Source organism: Anomaloglossus baeobatrachus, chromosome 3 (genome assembly GCF_048569485.1).
Source record: "Anomaloglossus baeobatrachus isolate aAnoBae1 chromosome 3, aAnoBae1.hap1, whole genome shotgun sequence".
Classification (NCBI taxonomy): Eukaryota; Metazoa; Chordata; class Amphibia; order Anura; family Aromobatidae; genus Anomaloglossus; species Anomaloglossus baeobatrachus.
In genome coordinates, this window is record NC_134355.1 from 675,270,682 (window position 1) to 675,296,291 (window position 25,610).

Sequence of the window (25,610 nt, forward strand, 5' to 3'; positions counted from 1 at the left end):
TAGCACGTCCTCCTGCACTAGGATGATGGGAGTAGTTGTGTAGCGCGTCCTCCTGCACTAGGATGATGGGAGTAGTTGTGCAGCGCGTCCTCCTGCACTAGGATGATGGGAGTAGTTGTGTAGCGCGGTTTCCTGCACTAGGATGATGGAGTAGTTGTGTAGCGCGTCGTCCTGCACTAGGATGATGGGAGTAGTTGTGCAGCGCGTCCTCCTGCACTAGGATGATGGGAGTAGTTGTGTAGCGCGTCCTCCTGCACTAGGATGATGGGAGTAGTTGTGTAGCGCGTCCTCCTGCACTAGGATGATGGGAGTAGTTGTGTAGCGCGTCCTCCTGCACTAGGATGATGGAGTAGTTGTGTAGCGCGTCCTCCTGCACTAGGATGATGGAGTAGTTGTGTAGCGCGTCGTCCTGCACTAGGATGATGGGAGTAGTTGTGTAGCGCGTCCTCCTGCACTAGGATGATGGGAGTAGTTGTGTAGCGCATCCTCCTGCACTAGGATGATGGGAGTAGTTGTGTAGCGCATCCTCCTGCACTAGGATGATGGGAGTAGTTGTGTAGCGCGTCCTCCTGCACTAGGATGATGGAGTAGTTGTGTAGAGCGTCCTCCTGCACTAGGATGATGGGAGTAGTTGTGTAGCGCGTCCTCCTGCACTAGGATGATGGGAGTAGTTGTGTAGCGCGTCCTCCTGCTCTAGGATGATGGGAGTAGTTGTGTAGCACGTCGTCCTGCACTAGGATGATGGGAGTAGTTGTGTAGCGCGTCCTCCTGCACTAGGATAATGGGAGTAGTTGTGTAGCGCGTCCTCCTGCACTAGGATGATGGGAGTAGTTGTGTAGTGTGCCGTCCTGCACTAGGATGATGGGAGTAGTTGTGTAGCGCGTCCTCCTGCACTAGGATGATGGGAGTAGTTGTGTAGCGCGTCCTCCTGCACTAGGATGATGGGAGTAGTTGTGTAGCGCGTCCTCCTGCACTAGGATGATGGGAGTAGTTGTGTAGCGCGTCGTCCTGCACTAGGATGATGGGAGTAGTTGTGTAGCGCGTCGTCCTGCACTAGGATGATGGGAGTAGTTGTGTAGCGCGTCCTCCTGCACTAGGATGATGGGAGTAGTTGTGTAGCGCGTCGTCCTGCACTAGGATGATGGGAGTAGTTGTGTAGCCCGTCGTCCTGCACTAGGATGATGGGAGTAGTTGTGTAACGCGTCGTCCTGCACTAGGATGATGGGAGTAGTTGTGTAGCGCGTCCTCCTGCACTAGGATGATGGGAGTAGTTGTGTAGCGCGTCGTCCTGCACTAGGATGATGGGAGTAGTTGTGTAACGCGTCGTCCTGCACTAGGATGATGGGAGTAGTTGTGTAGCGCGTCGTCCTGCACTAGGATGATGGGAGTAGTTGTGTAACGCGTCGTCCTGCACTAGGATGATGGGAGTAGTTGTGTAGCGCGTCCTCCTGCACTAGGATGATGGGAGTAGTTGTGTAGCGCGTCGTCCTGCACTAGGATGATGGGAGTAGTTGTGTAGCGCGTCCTCCTGCACTAGAATGATGGGAGTAGTTGTGTAGCGCGTCCTCCTGCACTAGGATGATGGGAGTAGTTGTGTAGCGCGTCCTCCTGCACTAGGATGATGGAGTAGTTGTGTAGCGCGTCCTCCTGCACTAGGATGATGGGAGTAGTTGTGTAGCGCGTCCTCCTGCACTAGGATGATGGAGTAGTTGTGTAGCGCGTCCTCCTGCACTAGGATGATGGGAGTAGTTGTGTAGCGCGTCCTCCTGCACTAGGATGATGGGAGTAGTTGTGTAGCGCGTCCTCCTGCACTAGGATGATGGGAGTAGTTGTGTAGCGCGTCGTCCTTAACTAGGATGATGGGAGTAGTTGTGTAGCGCGGTTTCCTGCACTAGGATGATGGGAGTAGTTGTGTAGCGCGTCCTCCTGCACTAGGATGATGGGAGTAGTTGTGTAGAGCGTCCTCCTGCACTAGGATGATGGGAGTAGTTGTGTAGCGCGTCGTCCTGCACTAGGATGATGGAAGTAGTTGTGTAGCGCGGTTTCCTGCACTAGGATGATGGGAGTAGTTGTGTAGCGCGTCGTCCTGCACTAGGATGATGGGAGTAGTTGTGTAGCGCGTCCTCCTGCACTAGGATGATGGGAGTAGTTGTGTAGCGCGTCGTCCTGCACTAGGATGATGGGAGTAGTTGTGTAGCGCGTCCTCCTGCACTAGGATGATGGGAGTAGTTGTGTAGCGCGTCCTCCTGCACTAGGATGATGGGAGTAGTTGTGTAGCGCGTCCTCCTGCACTAGGATGATGGAGTAGTTGTGTAGCGCGTCCTCCTGCACTAGGATGATGGGAGTAGTTGTGTAGCGCGTCGTCCTGCACTAGGATGATGGGAGTAGTTGTGTAGCGCGTCCTCCTGCACTAGGATGATGGGAGTAGTTGTGTAGTGCGTCGTCCTGCACTAGGATGATGGGAGTAGTTGTGTAGCGCGTCGTCCTGCACTAGGATGATGGAGTAGTTGTGTAGCGCGTCGTCCTTAACTAGGATGATGGGAGTAGTTGTGTAGCGCGTCCTCCTGCACTAGGATGATGGGAGTAGTTGTGTAGCGCGTCCTCCTGCACTAGGATGATGGGAGTAGTTGTGTAGCGCGTCGTCCTTAACTAGGATGATGGGAGTAGTTGTGTAGCGCGGTTTCCTGCACTAGGATGATGGGAGTAGTTGTGTAGCGCGTCCTCCTGCACTAGGATGATGGGAGTAGTTGTGTAGAGCGTCCTCCTGCACTAGGATGATGGGAGTAGTTGTGTAGCGCGTCGTCCTGCACTAGGATGATGGAAGTAGTTGTGTAGCGCGGTTTCCTGCACTAGGATGATGGGAGTAGTTGTGTAGCGCGTCGTCCTGCACTAGGATGATGGGAGTAGTTGTGTAGCGCGTCCTCCTGCACTAGGATGATGGGAGTAGTTGTGTAGCGCGTCGTCCTGCACTAGGATGATGGGAGTAGTTGTGTAGCGCGTCGTCCTGCTCTAGGATGATGGAGTAGTTGTGTAGCGCGTCGTCCTGCACTAGGATGATGGGAGTAGTTGTGTAGCGCGTCCTCCTGCACTAGGATGATGGGAGTAGTTGTGTAGCGCGTCCTCCTGCACTAGGATGATGGGAGTAGTTGTTTAGCGCGTCCTCCTGCACTAGGATGATGGGAGTAGTTGTGTAGCGCGTCCTCCTGCACTAGGATGATGGGAGTAGTTGTGTAGCGCGTCCTCCTGCACTAGGATGATGGGAGTAGTTGTGTAGCGCGTCGTCCTGCACTAGGATGATGGGAGTAGTTGTGTAGCGCGTCGTCCTGCACTAGGATGATGGGAGTAGTTGTGTAGCGCGTCCTCCTGCACTAGGATGATGGGAGTAGTTGTGTAGCGCGTCCTCCTGCACTAGGATGATGGGAGTAGTTGTGTAGCGCGTCCTCCTGCACTAGGATGATGGGAGTAGTTGTGTAGCGCGTCCTCCTGCACTAGGATGATGGGAGTAGTTGTGTAGCGCGGTTTCCTGCACTAGGATGATGGGAGTAGTTGTGTAGCGCGTCCTCCTGCACTAGGATGATGGGAGTAGTTGTGTAGCGCGGTTTCCTGCACTAGGATGATGGGAGTAGTTGTTTAGCGCGTCCTCCTGCACTAGGATGATGGGAGTAGTTGTGTAGCGCGTCCTCCTGCACTGAGATGATGGGAGTAGTTGTGTAGCGCGTCGTCCTGCACTAGGATGATGGGAGTAGTTGTGTAGCGCGTCCTCCTGCACTAGGATGATGGGAGTAGTTGTGTAGCGCGGTTTCCTGCACTAGGATGATGGGAGTAGTTGTGTAGCGCGTCCTCCTGCACTAGGATGATGGAGTAGTTGTTTAGCGCGTCCTCCTGCACTAGGATGATGGGAGTAGTTGTGTAGCGCGTCCTCCTGCACTAGGATGATGGGAGTAGTTGTGTAGTGCGTCGTCCTGCACTAGGATGATGGGAGTAGTTGTGTAGCGCGTCCTCCTGCACTAGGATGATGGGAGTAGTTGTGTAGCGCGTCCTCCTGCACTAGGATGATGGGAGTAGTTGTGTAGCGCGTCCTCCTGCACTAGGATGATGGGAGTAGTTGTGTAGCGCGTCCTCCTGCACTAGGATGATGGGAGTAGTTGTGTAGCGCGTCCTCCTGCACTAGGATGATGGGAGTAGTTGTGTAGTGCGTCCTCCTGCACTAGGATGATGGGAGTAGTTGTGTAGTGTGCCGTCCTGCACTAGGATGATGGGAGTAGTTGTGTAGCGCGTCCTCCTGCATTAGGATGATGGGAGTAGATGTGTAGCGCATCCTCCTGCACTAGGATGATGGGAGTAGTTGTGTAGCGCGTCCTCCTGCACTAGGATGATGGGAGTAGTTGTGTAGCGCGTCCTCCTGCACTAGGATGATGGGAGTAGTTGTGTAGCGCGGTTGCCTGCACTAGGATGATAAGAGTAGTTGTGTAGCGCGGTTTCCTGCACTAGGATGATGGGAGTAGTTGTGTAGCGCGGTTTCCTGCACTAGGATGATGGGAGTAGTTGTGTAGCGCGTCGTCCTGCACTAGGATGATGGGAGTAGTTGTGTAGCGCGTCGTCCTGCACTAGGATGATGGGAGTAGTTGTGTAGCGCGTCCTCCTGCACTAGGATGATGGGAGTAGTTGTGTAGCGCGTCCTCCTGCACTAGGATGATGGGAGTAGTTGTGTAGCGCGGTGTCCTGCACTAGGATGATGGGAGTAGTTGTGTAGCGCGGTTGCCTGCACTAGGATGATGGGAGTAGTTGTGTAGCGCGGTTTCCTGCACTAGGATGATGGGAGTAGTTGTGTAGCGCGGTTTCCTGCACTAGGATGATGGGAGTAGTTGTGTAGCACGTCCTCCTGCACTAGGATGATGGGAGTAGTTGTGTAGCGCGGTTTCCTGCACTAGGATGATGGGAGTAGTTGTGTAGCGCGGTTTCCTGCACTAGGATGATGGGAGTAGTTGTGTAGCGCGGTTTCCTGCACTAGGATGATGGGAGTAGTTGTGTAGCGCGGTTTCCTGCACTAGGATGATGGGAGTAGTTGTGTAGCGCAGCAGTGCGCTCATTAATCCATTACTGCGCAGCAGAAGTGTATTCACCTCTTAAGGCTGTGCACACAGGGAGGGTTTTTTATGCAGATTTGGTGCAGTTTACTGTGCAGATTGTGGTCTGTCCTGACCTAGTCCTGTCCACACAGCTGAGGGTTTGTTACATTGCAGTATTGTAGACCACCACCTGCAGGAGTACACCGGCCTCTGGATGATTCCATTCACTGACAGCTATCGGAGACAACGCTGAAGAATGAAAACGCAAAGTGCATTCAAATTCTGATCATCTGACGCCTGTAGGAGCAGCGCGAGTCCCCGGCTGTGTTACCCCAGCTCAGATCAACGCTGCAGTACCAGGAACGGCCACTAATCAATGTGTGGCACTGTGACTGGTAAACAGACGGAAAAACCCACGTCAGTCAACTCATCTGAAAGGGGGTCACTGTCAGAACCCCTCATATATAGAGGCTACTAGTGATCCTGCCCCATGGAAACTGTGCAGAGTGGTCATCTACAGCGCCCCTCCATACCTAGAGGCTATAGCTGGTACTGCCCAGAGAAGCTGTGCATAGTGGTCATTTACAGCGCCCCTCCATACCTAGAGGCTATAGCTGGTACTGCCCAGAGAAGCTGTGCATAGTGGTCATTTACAGCGCCCCTCCATACCTAGAGGCTATAGCTGGTACTGCCCAGAGAAGCTGTGCATAGTGGTCATTTACAGCGCCCCTCCATACCTAGAGGCTACTAATGGTACTGCCCAGAGAAGCTGTGCATAGTGGTCATTTACAGCACACCTCCATACATAGAGGCTACTAATGGTACTGCCCCAGAGAAGCTGTGCATAGTGGTCAATTACAGCACCCCCTCCATACATAGAGGCTATAACTGGTACTGCCCCATGGAAGCTGTGCATAGTGGTCATTTACAGCACCCCCTCCATACATAGAGGCTATAACTGGTACTGCCCAGGGAAGCTGTGCATAGTGGTCATCTACAGCACTCCTCCATACCGCTGGTACTGCCCCAGAGAAGCTGTGCATAGTGGTCATTTACAGCACTCCTCCATACATAGAGGCTACTAATGGTACTGCCCCAGAGAAGCTGTGCATAGTGGTCACATACAGCGCCCCCTCCATACATAGAGGCTACTAGCGGTACTGCCACCAGGGAAGCTGTGCATAGTGGTCACATACAGCGCCCCCTCCATACATAGAGGCTATAACTGGTACTGCCACTAGAGAAGCTGTGCATAGTGGTCACATACAGCGCCCCCTCCATACATAGAGGCTACTATTGGTACTGCCCCAGAGAAGCTGTGCATAGTGGTCACATACAGCGCCCCCTCCATACATAGAGGCTATAACTGGTACTGCCACTAGAGAAGCTGTGCATAGTGGTCACATACAGCGCCCCCTCCATACATAGAGGCTACTATTGGTACTGCCACCAGGGAAGCTGCATAGTGGTCACATACAGCGCCCCCTCCATACATAGAGGCTACTAGTGGTACTGTAGCTTTGGCTGTGTCCCGTCGGTGATGTGACTAATAAGTATGGTGTCCCCATCGCCGTCCGCCTGTAGCATCCGCAGCCGGTGTGACCTCAGCGCTGTCTGACAATGGCCACCATTCAGCCGCTGCCGCCCAGCATGACACACGAGGGTTAATGAATCGGTGACTGTCGGAGGTTTCTACTGATGACTGTCCCCTCATCATCCCATCCACAGCTCTGTATACTACTCTATGTAAGGGGCTCCCAGCACCCCTCCCCCACATACCCCCCCCCCCCCACCTCCCCGTACATGAGACCCTCATTAGCCTAATGTGGACGTTTCTTCCGTCGGGACAGATTAATAAAACGCCCCAATTGTAGAAGGTGACCCCCATCATAGCTGTACTGACGCATGTGAGACCCCTGAGTAGGAGCGGACCTCTTTGTGTTTTCTGAGCTGGTTTGATGCTTTCGAGGTTTTCCAGATCTCTGCTTGCTGTCAGTGAATGACTTGTTGCACTGTGTTTTGCCTGCGCTGATACATTGTAGCAGATTATCAGCCTGGTCTGGGCCGGATACAAAGAAGACTGTTCCTATTTACTGAAAACACAGAATACCCTAGAAGTTGCGGAATTGTTTAACCCCTCGTCGTGTTACAGATCCCGTTATATGAGAAGGGACTTTAGTGACATTGTGCCACGTGCCAGCGGGCGGAGGGTGACATTGGATAGTGGAGCAGCCGCCATGCTGTGCGCCCTGGTGAAAATGTCACTGCACAGAAGCCCCCTGGATGTGGCTGATTATTGTGGCAGCGGACCCCCGGGGGTCTCATTAGTAGAAACAAGACCAGATAATTTCCTCCGCTGCCTGGCCACTGGGCACCTCTAATGGTGGGAGGCTGGTATAATCCTCTCCAATTCTGTCCCGGACTTGTAGTGCCCCCTACAGGTACTGTGCATGAGCCATTAAAGGGGTATTCTATAGACGAGCGTGCTGATCGCTAGGAGACCCCCAGCTGTACCAAGGAGTGGTGCACCTTCACGGCCCTTGTAAAGGTGTTTTACAGGGCTCGCCCTTGATGAACCAGCCTCAATAAACAATATACAGGGGGTGAAATATATATTGCTCACGTGTTCAATACTTTTCTATAGGTGCTATTGACATGAATGTCTCACCAGATGTCGGTGACAACCTATCCAGTCAACACAGGCAAAGAATTCAAACCTTAAAAGTCCGTAAATTGTGTAATATTGAGATGACACAGGGAAAAAGTATTGAGCACGTCACCAATTTTCTAAGTAAATATATTTCTAGGTTTGATTTCTGTGCCTGTGTGGATTGGATGGGTTGTTACCGACATCTGGTGAGAAATTCATGACAATAGCAGCTTTAGAAATACATTGGTGACGTGTTCAATACTTACTGTATTTGCCAGTGGACTTTAGGGGAAACTCCGAGGAGAGGAACGAAAAGCGACATGTTGCATTTCACAGAAATGACCAACCCCATTCTAAAATCAATACAGAGCACCCAGGGCAATAATCAGACCCTCCACCCGTTTATAACCACCGGCCCTGTTTACAGCCCCATCATTATTTTTGGGACAGATTTGCCCCCCACATACACATATATGGGCAGGTTTCGGACACCTGTTGGCGCATTTTCGGGTGGACACGACTGGGACCCTCGGAGGGTGTTTATTTTTGTGGTCAGTGCCACATCATATTGCAGAGTGTGATCCCCTGGACTTAAAGGGAAACTCCGATAGTCAGGACCTCAGTGCCATTACTCAGAGGGGAATTCCTTGGGTCCTTTCTGAGCTTCCCTAATTTTTAAGTATTTTATAGTTTGTTTTTTTGTTGTTGTTGTTTTTGTTTTTTGTTTTTTTTTTCGTTTTGTTTTTTTGTTTTTCCATTTTCTTTGTTTTTTCTTTGTTGTTTTTCTTTGTTGTTTTTCTTTGTTGTTTTTCTTTGTTGTTTTTCTTTGTTGTTTTTCTTTGTTGTTTTTCTTTGTTGTTTTTCTTTGTTGTTTTTCTTTGTTGTTTTTTTTGTTTTTTTTCGCTGTCAGTCCAAAACTAAGGGTCGTCAGGTTGTGCCCAAATAGACCTTGCCGTGTTCACATACGGGACCTTTGATCAGTTGACCCCTGACCCTTGTCACCCCGTATGACATCAGTAGCTCTGGTTGCTGAAATATGTTATGGCTCGCAGCAACTCTCCTGGCATTGAGCTCTTCGGATGATTGAGGTGTGGCACTTCTGACCTCATGCTCAGGGCTGCAGGTAGATTTTGGGTGTCCCTGGTAGGGGTCACCAGGGTGCAGACTGGCAGGGACTTTGTGCTCTTGGTAGAGATGACCCTCAGGGCACTGGGTTACAAACCGCCGTGTCCGATTATTTTTGGGTTTTGATCTCCGGCTGTCACAAGTGGGCATGACTTTGAGCTCTGTGTAGTGCCAGGCGGAGCGGGCAGGGGTTGTGCATTTCTGTGGTGCCCAGGCGACTCTGGCTTTTGTATATGGCAGACATTATCTAGCTGGTTCTCCGCGGACAGTTCTGCGCGGATGGTGTTGGCCATTCACTGGCACGTACTTTTTTTTTTCTGATGGAAATCTATGGGCCCTAGTGGAAAATCTGCCAGGTACTGGTGTCCTCTTATGTGCCACACATATCTATGGGCCCCTCTGGGTAGAGGGGGGGGGGGGGACGGACTGCTACCTCTGCCCCCCTATATTCGGTGTTCGCACCCCCCCCCCTCTGTGTACACCTCACAGGCAACATAAAAGAAAAAATTTCGGGAATTGGTGAGATGCGTCCAGATCTGATGCAGGAGCTCGGAGGGGGGCGCGATCTGCTCCAAACCGAAAACACATGTGTAATAGAAGCAAGCTGTGATCCAGATTGTGCTCATTCACCACGCTCTACTGCTGTGTTATCAGCCACATCTGTCAATAGCTGCACAATACAGGAGGTCTGCAGTCCACAGAGGAAGCCTCCATCCAGAACCACAGCTGACTGTATCACATGGGATGAGATACACTGCGCAGGAGACTGCATCACACAGGAGGGGATGAGATACACTGTGCAGGAGGCTGCATCACACAGGAGGGGATGAGATACACTGCGCAGGAGGCTGCATCACACAGGAGGGGATGAGATACACTGCGCAGGAGGCTGCATCACACAGGAGGGGATGAGATACACTGTGCAGGAGACTGCATCACACTGGAGGGGATGAGATACACTGTGCAGGAGGCTGTATCACACTGGAGGGGATGAGATACACTGCGCAGGAGGCTGCATCACACTGGAGGGGATGAGATACACTGCGCAGGAGGCTGCATCACACAGGAGGGGATGAGATGCACTGCGCAGGAGGCTGCATCACACAGGAGGGGATGAGATACACTGTGCAGGAGGCTGCATCACACTGGAGGGGATGAGATACACTGTGCAGGAGGCTGTATCACACTGGAGGGGATGAGATACACTGCGCAGGAGGCTGCATCACACTGGAGGGGATGAGATACACTGCGCAGGAGGCTGCATCACACTGGAGGGGATGAGATACACTGCGCAGGAGGCTGCATCACACAGGAGGGGATGAGATGCACTGCGCAGGAGGCTGCATCACACAGGAGGGGATGAGATACACTGCGCAGGAGACTGCATCATACAGGAGGGGATGAGATACACTGCGCAGGAGACTGCATCACACAGGAGGGGATGAGATACACTGCGCAGGAGACTGCATCACACTGGAGGGGATGAGATACACTGCGCAGGAGACCTGCATCACACTGGAGGGGATGAGATACACTGCGTAGGAGACCTGCATCACACTGGAGGGGATGAGATACACTGCGCAGGAGACCTGCATCACACTGGAGGGGATGAGATACACTGCGCAGGAGACCTGCATCACACTGGAGGGGATGAGATACACTGCGCAGGAGACTCTCATCCAATCCAGTGAGATGCAGTCTCCTGCGCAGTGTATCATACAGGATTAGATGCACAGCTCAGCAGACTGTATCACACAGGATAGGATGAGATACTCGGCTCAGCAGCTCGCGGTCCCTGGGCAGTATTGTTCGGGTGGTGCACGGTGACTCCCCTCATAAAGCCAATTACCTGATTACGCCCATAATTGTTGCTCCTCCGGTGAATCACGGCCAGTCACCGTCAGTCCTGAGGTGGAGCCCGGATCTACATGAAAGGGTCCGGACACCTCAGGAGGAACCACGCCGGTGAAATCCCCAATAACACTGACTAATCCAGCCACGACCACTGCACCCCCATCATAAGAACCAGTACGGCCGCAGCGCTGAGTGACCCCCAAACACTGAACCCCGGCAGCGAGGACACTGGGCGCCCCCTACAGGGGGATTATAATGATGATCATCCAGTTTTTATTAATGATGATGGGTGTAGTCGTGATTCCTTCTCGACATCCATCCATCCAAATCCAGGACCCCCAGAAGAACGGCCGACCATGAAAAGCAGCCTCCATACTGGGACTACTGGGCCAGCCAGTGCACAGGCTGCCCTAGATACCGGCTATCCTGCTGTAGTGTGAGCTATTGTTCTCTGTTATCAGCCTATGCCTTGTATCACTTTATGTTGCATTGTATTTTAGAGGATTCTAATCTATTTGTGACTACAATTATTTTCTGTTATCAGCCACTTTGCGGCAGTGTATTTTAGAAGATATGATAACTTTTTTCTCTTGCTCTACAATTGTTCTTTTTTTATCAGCCACTGTCTTGGTATTCAAGGCCCCGGGGTCCGGCATGGGAGAGGGGCCCTGGCTGCACATAGCGTGCTGTTATACAGTGTATCACAAAAGTGAGTACACCCCTCACTTTTTTTTGTAAATATTTTATCTTTTCATGGATCAGCACTGCAGATCTGACCCTGTGATACAATGTGCAGTGTCAGTGCGCAGCTTGTATACCAGTGTAAATAACTCCGCACACAGCCGTTAATGTCTACACCACTGGCAACAAAAGTGAGTACACCCCTAAAGTGAAAATGGCCAAATTGTGCCCAAAGTGTGAATATTTTGTGTTACCACCATTATTTTCCAGCACAACCTTCCTTCACCTGGTCCTAGAGGTCACTAGAGCTACACAGGAGCTACTGGATCTTCTTCATCCTCCATAATGACATCACAGAGCTGGTGGATGATGGAGACCTTGTTTTCCATCTTTTGTTTGAGGAGGCACCACAGATGCTCCATAGGGTTTAGGTCTGGAGACGCTCGGCCGGTCCAGCACCTTTACCCTCAGTTTCTTTAGTGAGGCAGTGGTGGTCTTGGAGGAGTTTGGGGTTGTTATCATGTTGGAATATGAAGGGAGGGGATCCTGCTCTGCTTCAGTATGTCACAGCACATGTTTGCATTCATGGTTCTCTCAATGATCTGTAGCTCCCCACAGCCCCCAGCACTCGTGCAGCCCCAAACCATGACACTCCACCACCATGCCTGACTGTAGGCAGGACACACTTGTCTTTGTACTCCTCACCTGGTTGCAGCTGCACACACTTGCATGATCTGACCCAATAAGGTTATCTTGGTCTCATATCACAAGACGGTTCTAGTAATCCATGTCCTTATTCTGCTTGTCTCAGGCAAAATATTTGTGGGCGTTATTGTGCATCATCTTTAGAAAAGGGGTCCTCCTGGGATGACAGCCATGAAGACCAAATGTGCTGCAGTGTGCGGCGTATTGCTTGAGCACTGACAGGCGGACCCCTCACCCCTGTAACCTCTGTATTGTATGGTCTGAGAACTGACACAAACCCCCCCCCCCACCTCTGTAACCTCTCTAGTGTGCGGTGTATGGTCTGAGCACTGACAGGCGGACTCCCCCCAACTCTATAACCTCTGCAGTGTGCAGTATATGATCTAAGCACTGACAGGCGGACTCCCCCCACCCCTGTAACCTCTGCAGTGTGTGGTGTATGGTCTGAGCACTGACAGGCGGACCCCCCACCTCTGTAACCTCTGCAGCAATGCTGGCAGCATTCATACGTCTATTCTGAACAGACGACCTCTGGATATGATGCTGAGCTTGTGCACTCAGCTTCTGTGGTCGGCCATGGTGAGGCCTGTACTGAGTGGATCCAGTCTGGTTATACCCCTGTATGGTCTTGGCCATGGTGCTGCAGCAGCTCGGTGATGGTGGTGACAATCTTCTTATAGCCTCGGCCATCTTTACGTAGAGGTATAATTATTTTTTTCGGATCCTCAGAGAATTCTTTGCCATGAGGAGCCATGCTGAACCTCCAGTGACCAGTATGAGAGAGTGTGTGTGAGAGAGAACACCAAATGAAACACCCCTGCCCCCCATTCACACCTGACACCTTGTAATACTAATAAGTCACATGACAACGGGGAGGGAATATGGCTAATTGGGCACAATTTGGCCATTCTCACTTGGGGTGTACTCACTTTTTTTTTTACCAGCGGTTTAGACATTAGTGGCTGTTAATAGTTATTTACACTGTTCTACAAGCTGCGCACTGACACTGCACATTGTATCACAGGGTCAGATCCTCAGTGCTGTCCCATTTACAAAGGTGTGATGGGGTGTACTCACTTTTGGGATGTACTGTACAGTAGCCTGATTCCTGTAGAATAATAATAAAGCCATAATCTCCGCTTACCTACTTGCTGATGGTTTTCTCTGTGACATTTGTTGACGTGTGAAAGGGTTAATGTGCCTATGACCCCGGTCTTTGCTGATTATCGGGGCCGTGGTGACAGGATGGTGACCCCGCACAAGGTCAGACGCCGGCTCCTATTTTCGGCAGCCGGTGACATACTTGACTCCGCTCCCTGTAAACCTTTAATGACTGTTTACCCCGGGACTGTGACTGTGTCTGACAAATCATTAGTCTCCGCTGAGGTCATTTTGACATCCCCAGAGCTGTTGCCATACAGAAAATAGGAGAAGGAAACAGTCAGCATGGAGTTTCCTGACCACTTCAAACTCTTCTCCACCATAACTGTGTCTCCACTTCCCTCCGCTCTCAGGCATGTCGTTCCCCTGTCGTTCCCCTGTCGTTCCCCTGTCGTTCCCCTGTCGTTCCCCTGTCGTTCCCCTGTCGTTCCCCTGTCGTTCCCCTGTCGTTCCCCTGTCGTTCCCCTGTCGTTCCCCTGTCGTTCCCCTGTCGTTCCCCTGTCGTTCCCCTGTCGTTCCCCTGTCGTTCCCCTGTCGTTCCCCTGTCGTTCCCCTGTCGTTCCCCTGTCGTTCCCCTGTCGTTCCCCTGTCGTTCCCCTGTCGTTCCCCTGTCGTTCCCCTGTCGTTCCCCTGTCGTTCCCCTGTCGTTCCCCTGTCGTTCCCCTGTCGTTCCCCTGTCGTTCCCCTGTCGTTCCCCTGTCGTTCCCCTGTCGTTCCCCTGTCGTTCCCCTGTCGTTCCCCTGTCGTTCCCCTGTCGTTCCCCTGTCGTTCCCCTGTCGTTCCCCTGTCGTTCCCCTGTCGTTCCCCTGTCGTTCCCCTGTCGTTCCCCTGTCGTTCCCCTGTCGTTCCCCTGTCGTTCCCCTGTCGTTCCCCTGTCGTTCCCCTGTCGTTCCCCTGTCGTTCCCCTGTCGTTCCCCTGTCGTTCCCCTGTCGTTCCCCTGTCGTTCCCCTGTCGTTCCCCTGTCGAATTTTTTTTCTCTAAGGGTCATGTCCCTGCACAGTCTGTACCTGTCACCCCGGACCCCCATATAAAGCCAGAAACATGGCGACCTGTCCCATCACAGGGCCTTATACCATTACACAAGTGTCGCCCTGTGAGACACGATTGATACAATGAGGCCAAGACTGAAACAATATGGCCGTGCCTCCATTATGGCTGACGTCGCTCGCCCTGCCGCTCTCAGCTTATTTTTACAATGTATTTATTTTTTTTTTTTGTAGCATTGAAAATAAATTATCTAATTGGATTTATTCGGTGTAGTATTTCAGGCATGCTCCTTGTTATAACACGTCCTGGTATGTATCACTTATATACAGTAACCAGTCACCGTGTTACATCTCCTCACCTGAAAAGCTTCATAAATATCGTGTAACTCATGATAAGGAAAAGCCTGAAGCTACTCACATGGGAAACAGTAATCCTACAAGAATAAAACTACTATAATACTGCCCCCTATATACAAGAATATAACTACTATAATACTGCCCCCTATATACAAGAATATAACTACTATAATACTGCCCCCTATGTACAAGAATATAACTACTATAATACTGCCCCTATGTACAAGAATATAACTACTATAATACTGCTCCTATGTACAAGAATATAACTACTATAATACTGCCCCCTATGTACAAGAATATAACTACTATAATACTGCCCCCTATGTACAAGAATATAACTACTATAATACTGCTCCTATATACAAGAATATAACTACTATAATACTGCTCCTATGTACAAGAATATAACTACTATAATACTGCTCCTATATACAAGAATATAACTACTATAATACTGCCCCCTATGTACAAGAATATAACTACTATAATACTGCCCCTATGTACAAGAATATAACTACTATAATACTGTCCCTATATACAAGAATATAACTACTATAATACTGCCCCTATGTACAAGAATATAACTACTATAATACTGCCCCTATGTACAAGAATATAACTACTATAATACTGCCCCTATGTACAAGAATATAACTACTATAATACTGCCCCTATGTACAAGAATATAACTACTATAATACTGCCCCTATGTACAAGAATATAACTACTATAATACTGCCCCTATGTACAAGAATATAACTACTATAATACTGCCCCTATGTACAAGAATATAACTACTATAATACTGCCCCTATGTACAAGAATATAACTACTATAATACTGCCCCTATGTACAAGAATATAACTACTATAATACTGCCCCTATGTACAAGAATATAACTACTATAATACTGTCCCTATGTACAAGAATATAACTGCTATAATACTGCCCCCTATGTACAAGAATATAACTACTATAATACTGCCCCTATGTACAAGAATATAACTGCTATAATACTGCCCCTATATACAAGAATATAACTACTATAATACTGCTCCTATATACAAGAATATAACTACTATAATACTGCCCCCTATGTACAAGAATATAATTACTATAATACTGCCCCCTATGTACAAGAATATAACTACTATAATACTGCCCCTATGTACAAGAATATAACTGCTATAATACTGCCCTCTATGTACAAGAATATAACTACTATAATACTGCCCCTATGTACAAGAATATAACTGCTATAATACTGCTCCTCCAGTGTTACAGGCTGATGGTCTGATGTGGCGTTCTGGTCTCTTTACTATCCCTGTGTCAGACATCTTGGAGCTATGCGGCCGTCCTCTGGTGTCTTGATGGTCTATTTCTGTCTTTCTTCATCACTCTGCTCTTTCCTGTTGAACAATCCCGGCTTTATCTATGAGGGTGAGGAGGTGACCGGGGGCTTCTCCCCTCAGAGCATTAACTCTGGTGACACCCGGGGATGTGAGCGTGGAGAGGAGACTTTCTTTCCCATCATACAGCAGAGTATGGAGCGCTCATTATAAGGTTTATCTAGGGATGTAGTAGTAATGTGGGGTCATCACTGCTGGGTCTCGCCCTCTCAGTGCCTTATGTAATTGGGGGGCTGACAGGTGATCGCTGTGTGGCGGCCTGTCAGATTGATCAGATGAATGAAGCCGCATAGTGACCCACAAGGTTCCTCACCCATTACAAGCAAGTCGCAAAAAATCCAAACATTTCCGACTTGCTTGTTATGGTCGTGGCTCAGCAGGTGCGACCCCCCCCCCCCCCCCCCTCCCAATGTAGCAGAGGCGGCTCGTGTTTAGCCCCCAACTCATCGTTCCCATTACCAGGAAGTTTGGCATTGTCGTAATGATTAGTAAGGTTAGGAGAATACTAATGCCTTATCAGATTAGTCAGGTATTTCCAGAAGGAGTAGCAGAGGTCTCCCCTATATACCGTGTATACATCGGGCAGGGTCTCCCCTATATACCGTGTATACATCGGGCAGGGTCTCCCCTATATACCGTGTATACATCGGGCAGGGTCTCCCCTATATACCGTGTATACATCGGGCAGGGTCTCCCCTATATACCGTGTATACATCGGGCAGGGTCTCCCCTATATACCGTGTATACATCGGGCAGGGTCTCCCCTATATACCGTGTATACATCGGGCAGGGTCTCCCCTATATACCGTGTATCCGTCGGGTGCGGTCTCCCCTAGATACCGTGTATCCGTCGGGTGCGGTCTCCCCTAGATACCGTGTATCCGTCGGGTGCGGTCTCCCCTAGATACCGTGTATCCGTCGGGCGCGGTCTCCCCTAGATACCGTGCGTGTGTCGGGCGCGGTCTCCCCTAGATACCGTGCGTGTGTCGGGCGCGGTCTCCCCTAGATACCGTGCGTGTGTCGGGCGCGGTCTCCCCTGGATACCGTGCGTGTGTCGGGCGCGGTCTCCCCTGGATACCGTGCGTGTGTCGGGCGCGGTCTCCCCTGGATACCGTGCGTGTGTCGGGCGCGGTCTCCCCTGGATACCGTGCGTGTGTCGGGCGCGGTCTCCCCTGGATACCGTGCGTGTGTCGGGCGCGGTCTCCCCTGGATACCGTGCGTGTGTCGGGCGCGGTCTCCCCTGGATACCGTGCGTGTGTCGGGCGCGGTCTCCCCTGGATACCGTGCGTGTGTCGGGCGCGGTCTCCCCTGGATACCGTGCGTGTGTCGGGCGCGGTCTCCCCTGGATACCGTGCGTGTGTCGGGCGCGGTCTCCCCTGGATACCGTGCGTGTGTCGGGCGCGGTCTCCCCTGGATACCGTGCGTGTGTCGGGCGCGGTCTCCCCTGGATACCGTGCGTGTGTCGGGCGCGGTCTCCCCTGGATACCGTGCGTGTGTCGGGCGCGGTCTCCCCTGGATACCGTGCGTGTGTCGGGCGCGGTCTCCCCTGGATACCGTGCGTGTGTCGGGCGCGGTCTCCCCTGGATACCGTGCGTGTGTCGGGCGCGGTCTTGCCCTCCTTTAGCGGCCGGGTCTTGGCTCCTTCACCTCCGTCTTCTGGCAGATGAATAGTCCCGCACCATCTTAATTCTGCATCTTGGATTGTAATGGGAGGTGATGGCTGATGATGGAGGGCGGCAGCTAATTAATCCCATCTTCAGGGCCTCTCTGCCTGCGCGTCCCGACGAGCAAATGTCACTGTGCCCGCAGCATCCGTGGAGCGAGCGCGTCTCCACTTCAGAACCCCCCCGGCCATCGTCCCCTATCCACAGAATGGCAATAACAAAAGCTTAGAGGGATCGTCCAGCCGGGCAAAATTATTCTAAGAAACCGTGCAGAATGGCCGAACGTGACAAAGAAATAACATTATATATCCTGCGGTGCCGCGTCTGACACTTCTCGGGTCCCCTGCCAGCTTGTGATGTCCCCAATCCCGGGCATGTGACCGCTGCTGACAGTCGTCGTTTTAACTAAAAGTTCTAAACCTTTCAAATCAATTTTTCTTTCTCGATTCATTGTGATTGTCATGATTTCTGCCAGTTTCTATTCAGAGACAGCAATCCAGTCCTGCTCTCAATGGTTAAAAGATGTTTTCGGAGTAGACAATGCTCTGTGAGCGAAACACATGAGCAGCTGAAGGGCAGATCTCTCTGCAGGTTTGCTACAGTGTATCAGTCCGAAGCTCACAGAGCGTTGCGAGCAGCTGTGTACAGTAAGAGCCGTCACATTCACTGACAGCAGCAGAGGTCTTCACTAGGGATGAGCAGATCTAAAGGTTCAGTACGGGACCCGAACTTGACCCCCAAACCCCACATAAGTCAATGAAGACGCGAACCTCTGTGCTGTAAAATAGTCATATTAAGGACTGGGGGGCTATGGAAGGAAGCAAAATGGGGGAGACTACCCTGCAAACAAATATGAATAAGGGACTAATATAAAAAAAAAAAAAAAATAAAAAAAAAAAAAACGGGCTCCTACCTATTTTTAATAACCAGTGCCGGTAAAGCAGACAACTGCAGACTGTAACCCTCAACTGTCTACTTTAATTTTGAAAACTAGCAAAGGTAGAGGGGACCCCACACCATTTTTTTCAAATTGTATTGAAATAAATAATTTAAAGGACAGAGATGTCTCCCCCCTATTTTTGATAACTAACCAAGCTAAAGCAGACAGCTAGGGGCTGGAATTATCGGGCTGGGAAGGCCCATGTATTTGGCCTCTTCCCGTCCTAAAAATAGTAGCATGTAGCTTCCCAAGAAGTGGCACATCCATTAAATGCTCCAATTCTGGCGCTGTGTCCGGCTGTTCCTGATTGTTTTGGTGCAGAGGTAATCGGGGTAATATTTTGGGCAGTTGTCAGCTGTGGATTGACAACAAACCCGGGGATTAGTAATGGAGGGCATCTTGTCGGACACCCCCATTACTAACCCTGTAAATGTAGAGTTAAAAAGACACTTAGTAAAACTTAAACATTTCCACTGGGACATCTGATGATAAATGTGTCGTATGGATTGATATCTGTCTGGCCGTGGGTAATTCTACGGTTTCCCCGGTAGATCATCGCCCGGTTGCTGTCACTTTCTTGGGTGGGAGGTCATCCAAGTTTTTTACTTCTGAAGACCTTATCAGTATAATGAGCTTGTGGGGGTGGGGGGTTCCAGATTTAAAGCGACAGACGCCGGCCAGAGAGGGACAGAGCCCGAGGCTGACACCGGGGAGGGCGGGGGGGGGGATGTGGCCGCTCAGGCATCAGACGTCTGACCCCAAAACGTCATGTCGACGCGGGCTATGGATCGTCATAGGAGCGGCTACAAAGCAAATCTCTGACACTTTGTGACAGGTCCACCAGCTGTGCGAGCACGACTTAGTTTTTAGCCAAAAATGATGACTTAGGAGGGCGTACAATGGCTCTGATAACTGCACCCCTCTGTCTGACATGGGGTCTCCCGTCTCGTTGATTGCATATTTTGGCGGTGCCCTGGATGTGAAAGAGACTGTCCACAAATAGTTTTCAATACCCCAATAGATGCAAAATGAAGACGCCTTGCAATAGATCTTAATGACATATTTCCAATTCCTTTTCTATTTACAGCTCCAATGCAAATCTGTGTCTCCATGGTAACAGAAGGCAAACAAATCCGTATAGTTTGATTCCTACAGTTTTGCCGTCGCTTACTGTCACATGTGGTTTCTGGCCTTAGAAGGTCACAGGGTTTGGCTTCGCAGAATGCTCTGATTTTCCATGGTTCCATCTGTCAGTATTCATTGGTATAGGTAGCTTTCCTGCTGGGTTCATCTCTGCCCCTTTAGGACCCGGCAGGAACTCGCCCTCCACCCAGCTGCTGATCATCAGCATTATCTTCCTTTCTTTGCACTGGTGCTGGTGATTATTTTCAGTTTATACAAGCCTTGGTTGCAAGCAGGTGGCTTGTACTCCTCTGTTGTATCGTTGCTGAAAACTTTGCTGAACTTCTGCCTGTGTCATCTGTAGATAAGTAGTTCATGCATTTGCATCCTGCTTGTGTTGTCTATAGTGTTTAGTGGGGTTGACGAAGAGCTCATCCCACCCATTCCCTATTTAGGGCCCAGCACTGGGGATACCTAGGGTCAGGTATACGGCTTGGCACATAGGTGCAGAACATATCTAGGATGGTGAGGGACCAGCAGTAGGTTTGGTCAGGGGTCACCATCTCCCCCTTCCCTAGACATGGGGTTGCCCTTTGCTTTTGCCGCTCACTTGGTACTCCCCCATACCTAGCATGACACTTTTTTTTCTTTTATCTACTGCTTTGCGCTTATAAGTAGTTAGTTGGTTTTATCCAGAAATGGAGGATCGAGGAGAGGGAAAATGACTGCAGAGCAATGGGACATTTTTAATTATTGCCTTTTGCCAAGATCCTTCATTACTGATTTTTTTTTTGAGATTAGTAAATCAGATTAGTGAGGGCTGATATAGAAGATAAATGAGAAAAAAAGGTATTTTAGTGAGTGTGTTCCATTGAAGGAGGAATGTTTTGGACATTTTAAGGTCAAATAATATAAAACAAAATCTTAAGTTATTTAAACCTTCTTGGTTGTGACTTCAGCAGTCTGATCATTCCGCACTGCGCCTCGCTGTCAGACGCCCCGACATTACTACATTAATACTGCTGGGAATTGTGGTGCATTCTGCTCTAATGTTGCCGCATTTTCTTTCAGAATTTGACCTTCACACAAAATGTGTTGTCGACGTGGAAAAAGATCAAGTCGTCCTTTACCCCTCCAACACCAACTTATCCAAAGGGGACTCCAGGTACATCCATCACTTGCAATAAATATATATATATACATATGTATGTATGTGTGTGTGTGTGTGTGTGTGTGTGTGTATATATATATATATTTTTTTTTTTGTTGTTTAGAAGTATATAAACAGTAATTGTATACAAATATGAAGTGTGTATAATATATAATATATATATATTTATTACATATGTACACACAATGTACATATACATACACATACATATATACACACACATACACAAATATATATATATATATATATATATATATATATGTATGTGTGTGTGTGTATATATTTATATATAATAGCTATATATATATATATATATATATATATATATATATATAATATATATATATATAGCTATTATATATAAATATATACACACATACACAAATATACATATATATATATATGTGTGTGTGTGTATATATTTATATATAATAGCTATATATATATATATATATATATATATATATATATATATATATATATTATATAGCTATTATATATAAATATATACACACACACACATATATATATATATGTATATTTGTGTATGTGTGTGTATATATGTATGTATATGTACATTGTGTGTATATATGTAATAAATATATATATATATATATATTATACACACTTCATATTGGTATACAATTACTGTTTATATACTTCTAAACAAAAAAAATATACACATTGTGTTTTATATATACATATACTCAAGAAAAAAATATTTTAATATATTTAGAATTTTTTATTATAAATATGAATACATATGTATGTGCGTGTATATGTATACATATATACACACACACATACACATATATATATATATATATATATATATATATATATATATATATATATATACATATATATATATGTATGTATACAATTACTGTTTATATACTTCTAAACAAAAATAAATATACACACATTGTGTTTTTTTTATATATATATATATATATATATATATATATATATATATATATATATATATATATATATATATATATATATAATATATATATACAATATACGTTTTCAGTATTTAACCTGTTTTGCAACTTTTCAGCTCAAAAAGTCACACGTTGCCTTAAAGTGTCTCCCAAAAATTGCTGCAAAGAGCGCACGTTTAATTCGACTGAAAGAGGGAGGGGGGGGCCGATTTGGCCAGAGATAAGAGGGGCAGACTAGGGGTGCATTTGAGGCAACATTTTGAAAATTTGCGAATGATGAATCAATAAATAAAAAAAGAGATCTGTAACCCCAAACACAAATGGAAAGAGGAGTATGACGCAAACAAAAAATGGAGCAAAGTAATAAATTCGGCAGCAACACAAGCTCTTATCTGGGAGCGGTTACCTCCTAGTGCAGAGGAACGAAGCCTCAGCTGTGTGAACAGGCTCCTAACGCTTTGTTTGAGCATGATATGCCAGCTTTCTAATGCAGATGGAGATATTGGGGCAGATAAGGATCGGGCATGTCATATTTCAATAGGCCCAATCCTTTGTCCTTTCAGGATGTAATCTGGGAACCTGCATGCTTATGTGGGGGAGGGCATCTGCTAGAGAACTTAAAGGGGTTCTCCCATCAGGTACATTTATACTGTGGATACTTTGGTTTTACCTTTGGGACCTCATGGGTGACCTGGTCCCATCTCCCTTGTCTGAATGGTGCCACGTGTCCACTGCTCTATTGACTTGCTATGTGGTACGGTAATATTTTTTACATCCGTGCAGGATCCAGCTGTCAGCCCCCCACCTATCGTACCTTTATCACCTGCCCTGCGGATTGGGGGTCCAATTTTTCTGGAATAGATAACTCTTCCTTAAAGGGGTTATCAGGGCTATACATATCGATAGCATCTCTGTCCGATTGGCCGGCAGACTCCATGCGACTCCCTCTTGGGCCACTACGTAATCTAAACGGGATGTGATCCAAAAGGAGCGTCTCCTAACCCCCCTCCCCCGCCCCGGCCTTGTGGATGTAGCAGTGCCGAGTCTGTTATTTAATACCCCACTTGCAATGATATGTGACCACACGTGCGGTGTGGTATGTGGGCACGGCAGGACACGGGCCGATTCCTCCATGGGTCATCTCGCTCTGCCAGCGTGGAGCAGGTGATCACTCACTTCTCGCCTCGCGTTTATGCCCATTTTTCATGTAAACACATTATGCAGCCTGCAGCCATCATACTATAAAGTAAGTGCACCCTTCCAATTAGGAGGGGAAACAAAATGCCGTATTTTCCAAAATGTGTGGCGTTTCCGTCAGCTTGCGGAGAGCGGATCAGACTGACATGGCGGCGAGATATCGGCACGGTCCGGTAATTTGGTGCGGAGGCATCCGCCATACATAAGGTAATTATATTATAAGCAGATGGAGCGTGCGGCCCGATGTGCTCCCCGCTGGAGGCCTGGCAGGAGGATGGCAAGGAATGTGACCTACATTAAGGTGGCAGCTGCCCTCCTTTGTCTGATTTATCGGGGGGTGACAGAATCTGCTGCTGCTCCTTTTGTGGATTCGCCTCGGCCTCCTCGAGGGCAAGGAAAGTGCCCGGAGCCACAGCGTACTGTATAATGTGACTGCAAGACCCCCCCCGCCCTCCCGCCCCCGCCGCCTCAACATCTCTGCTTGCTGTCACTGTGGTCCTCATCCAGACCCCTGCGATACCTGCAGATTCTCACCGAAACGGATACATTGTAACAAGCTATCGCTGCGGGAGAGTGATCTGTGGCGTTACTGCGTTTCCCTCCAGAGGATTGATACATTGGACCAGACTGGATACAGCAGAGCCGCAGCTGCATATTAGTTGCAATTCACACACGAGTCCTGTGAACCTGCCCTGACAATGGAACCGGACCCCAATGGTCCTGATCAGTCAGAACAATGCTTCATGGGTTTGTTTTAGTATTTTAGGTCTGGCAGATGGGACACTCATTAGAATAGAGGTGGTCGGACGCATGTGGTCACATCATACACATTATACACCCCCTTTAATGCTCAGTTTATGGATTATATAAAAGTCAAGTTAAGATCTGTGTCCACCATTAAAATTATTTAACGTCTATTATTGTTCTACATAAAAAAAAACAGTCACAGTATGTACATTACTCATCCTCCATTACCTCCTGTATTATACTCCAGAGCTGCACTCACTATTCTGCTGGTGCAGTCACTGTGTACATACATTACATTACTGATCCTGAGTTACCTCCTGTATTATACTCCAGAGCTACACTCACTATTCTGCTGGTGCAGTCACTGTGTACATACATTACATTACTGATCCTGAGTTATATCCTGTATTATACTCCAGAGCTGCACTCACTATTCTGCTGGTGCAGGCACTGTGTACATACATTACATTACTGATCCTGAGTTACCTCCTGTATTATACCCCAGAGCTGCACTCACTATTCTGCTGGTGCAGTCACTGTGTACATACATTACATTACTGATCCTGAGTTACCTCCTGTATTATACTCCAGAGCTGCACTCACTATTCTGCTGGTGCAGGCACTGTGTACATACATTACATTACTGATCCTGAGTTACCTCCTGCATTATACTCCAGAGCTGCACTCACTATTCTGCTGGTGCAGGCACTGTGTACATACATTACATTACTGATCCTGAGTTACCTCCTGTATTATACTCCAGAGCTGCACTCACTATTCTGCTGGTGCGGTCACTGTGTACATACATTACATTACTGATCCTGAGTTACCTCCTGTATTATACTCCAGAGCTGCACTCACTATTCTGCTGGTGCCGTCACTGTGTACATACATTACTGATCCTGAGTTACCTCCTGTATTATACTCCAGAGCTGCACTCACTATTCTGCCGGTGCAGTCACTGTGTACATACATTACATTACTGATCCTGAGTTACCTCCTGTATTATTCTCCAGAGCTGCACTCACTATTCTGCTGGTGCAGTCACTGTGTACATATATTGCTGATCCTGTGTGCTTGCTCCGGCCCGTCTTGATCAGTGAGGCATTGAGCACCTTGCGCCTCACATTACACTGGTAAATAATTGATTCACTACATTCTACTCCAACTTGTCTGAATATCCAGAGTCCGGTCACTTACGTGTGAGATCGGCCCCTGTGGTGGGTTTTGGGGGCTACACTGTAATCCTATGATCTATCGGAGTGTGTCAACACCAAATGGCTTGCATGGTTTTGCATTAGTGCTGTATACAGAGAGTGATCGTCTTCCTTAACAATATTCTATCTGCAAAGTTGATTTCAGGTTTGTTTGTTTTTTCCCGTGGAGTCATTGTGTGCACTCTCATGATCTCATTGCTGTAAAGATCTGCAGCAGGAAGGTAAGAAGCTTCCCTCCAGGACGCTGGCATAATGAATGATTACAGAGAGCCCCATGACCCAGCGCTGGTCGGGGATAACCAACTGCACAAAGTGCAGAATAATGCAGCAGACGTCTCGCCCCCTGCAGTGCCTCTCTGGTCAGGAGTATTTGGGCGCTGGTCACCCCTGATCACAAGCTTTTATGTAGAGGAACCTTAGTTTAGTTTCACCCCTCACCCCCTCCTCTGTCAGGTGATGCCTCCGCAGAAGACATGCCAAGCGTGACTCTCTGCATTTTTCAGCTGACTTGTTAAGCTTGGCGAGCGCCCTCCGTCCCCTGCCTCCTGGCGTATTATACATCGCCAGCTGGGATTGTGCCCCCCTGAAGCCGCAGCCCGCCACA

General features: G+C 48.6%; 1 protein-coding gene across 3 annotated transcripts in view; it reads left to right on the forward strand.

The window, feature by feature from the left end:
• KIF13B (kinesin family member 13B) overlaps nucleotides 1-25,610 on the forward strand; it is a 253,808-nt gene that overhangs the window by 738 nt on the left and 227,460 nt on the right. For all 3 annotated transcript variants that reach the window (XM_075341260.1, XM_075341261.1, XM_075341262.1), the window contains exon 2: nucleotides 20,799-20,892. In XM_075341260.1, coding sequence (XP_075197375.1) covers nucleotides 20,799-20,892 — 94 coding nt within the window. The remainder of the gene's footprint in view (nucleotides 1-20,798; nucleotides 20,893-25,610) is intronic.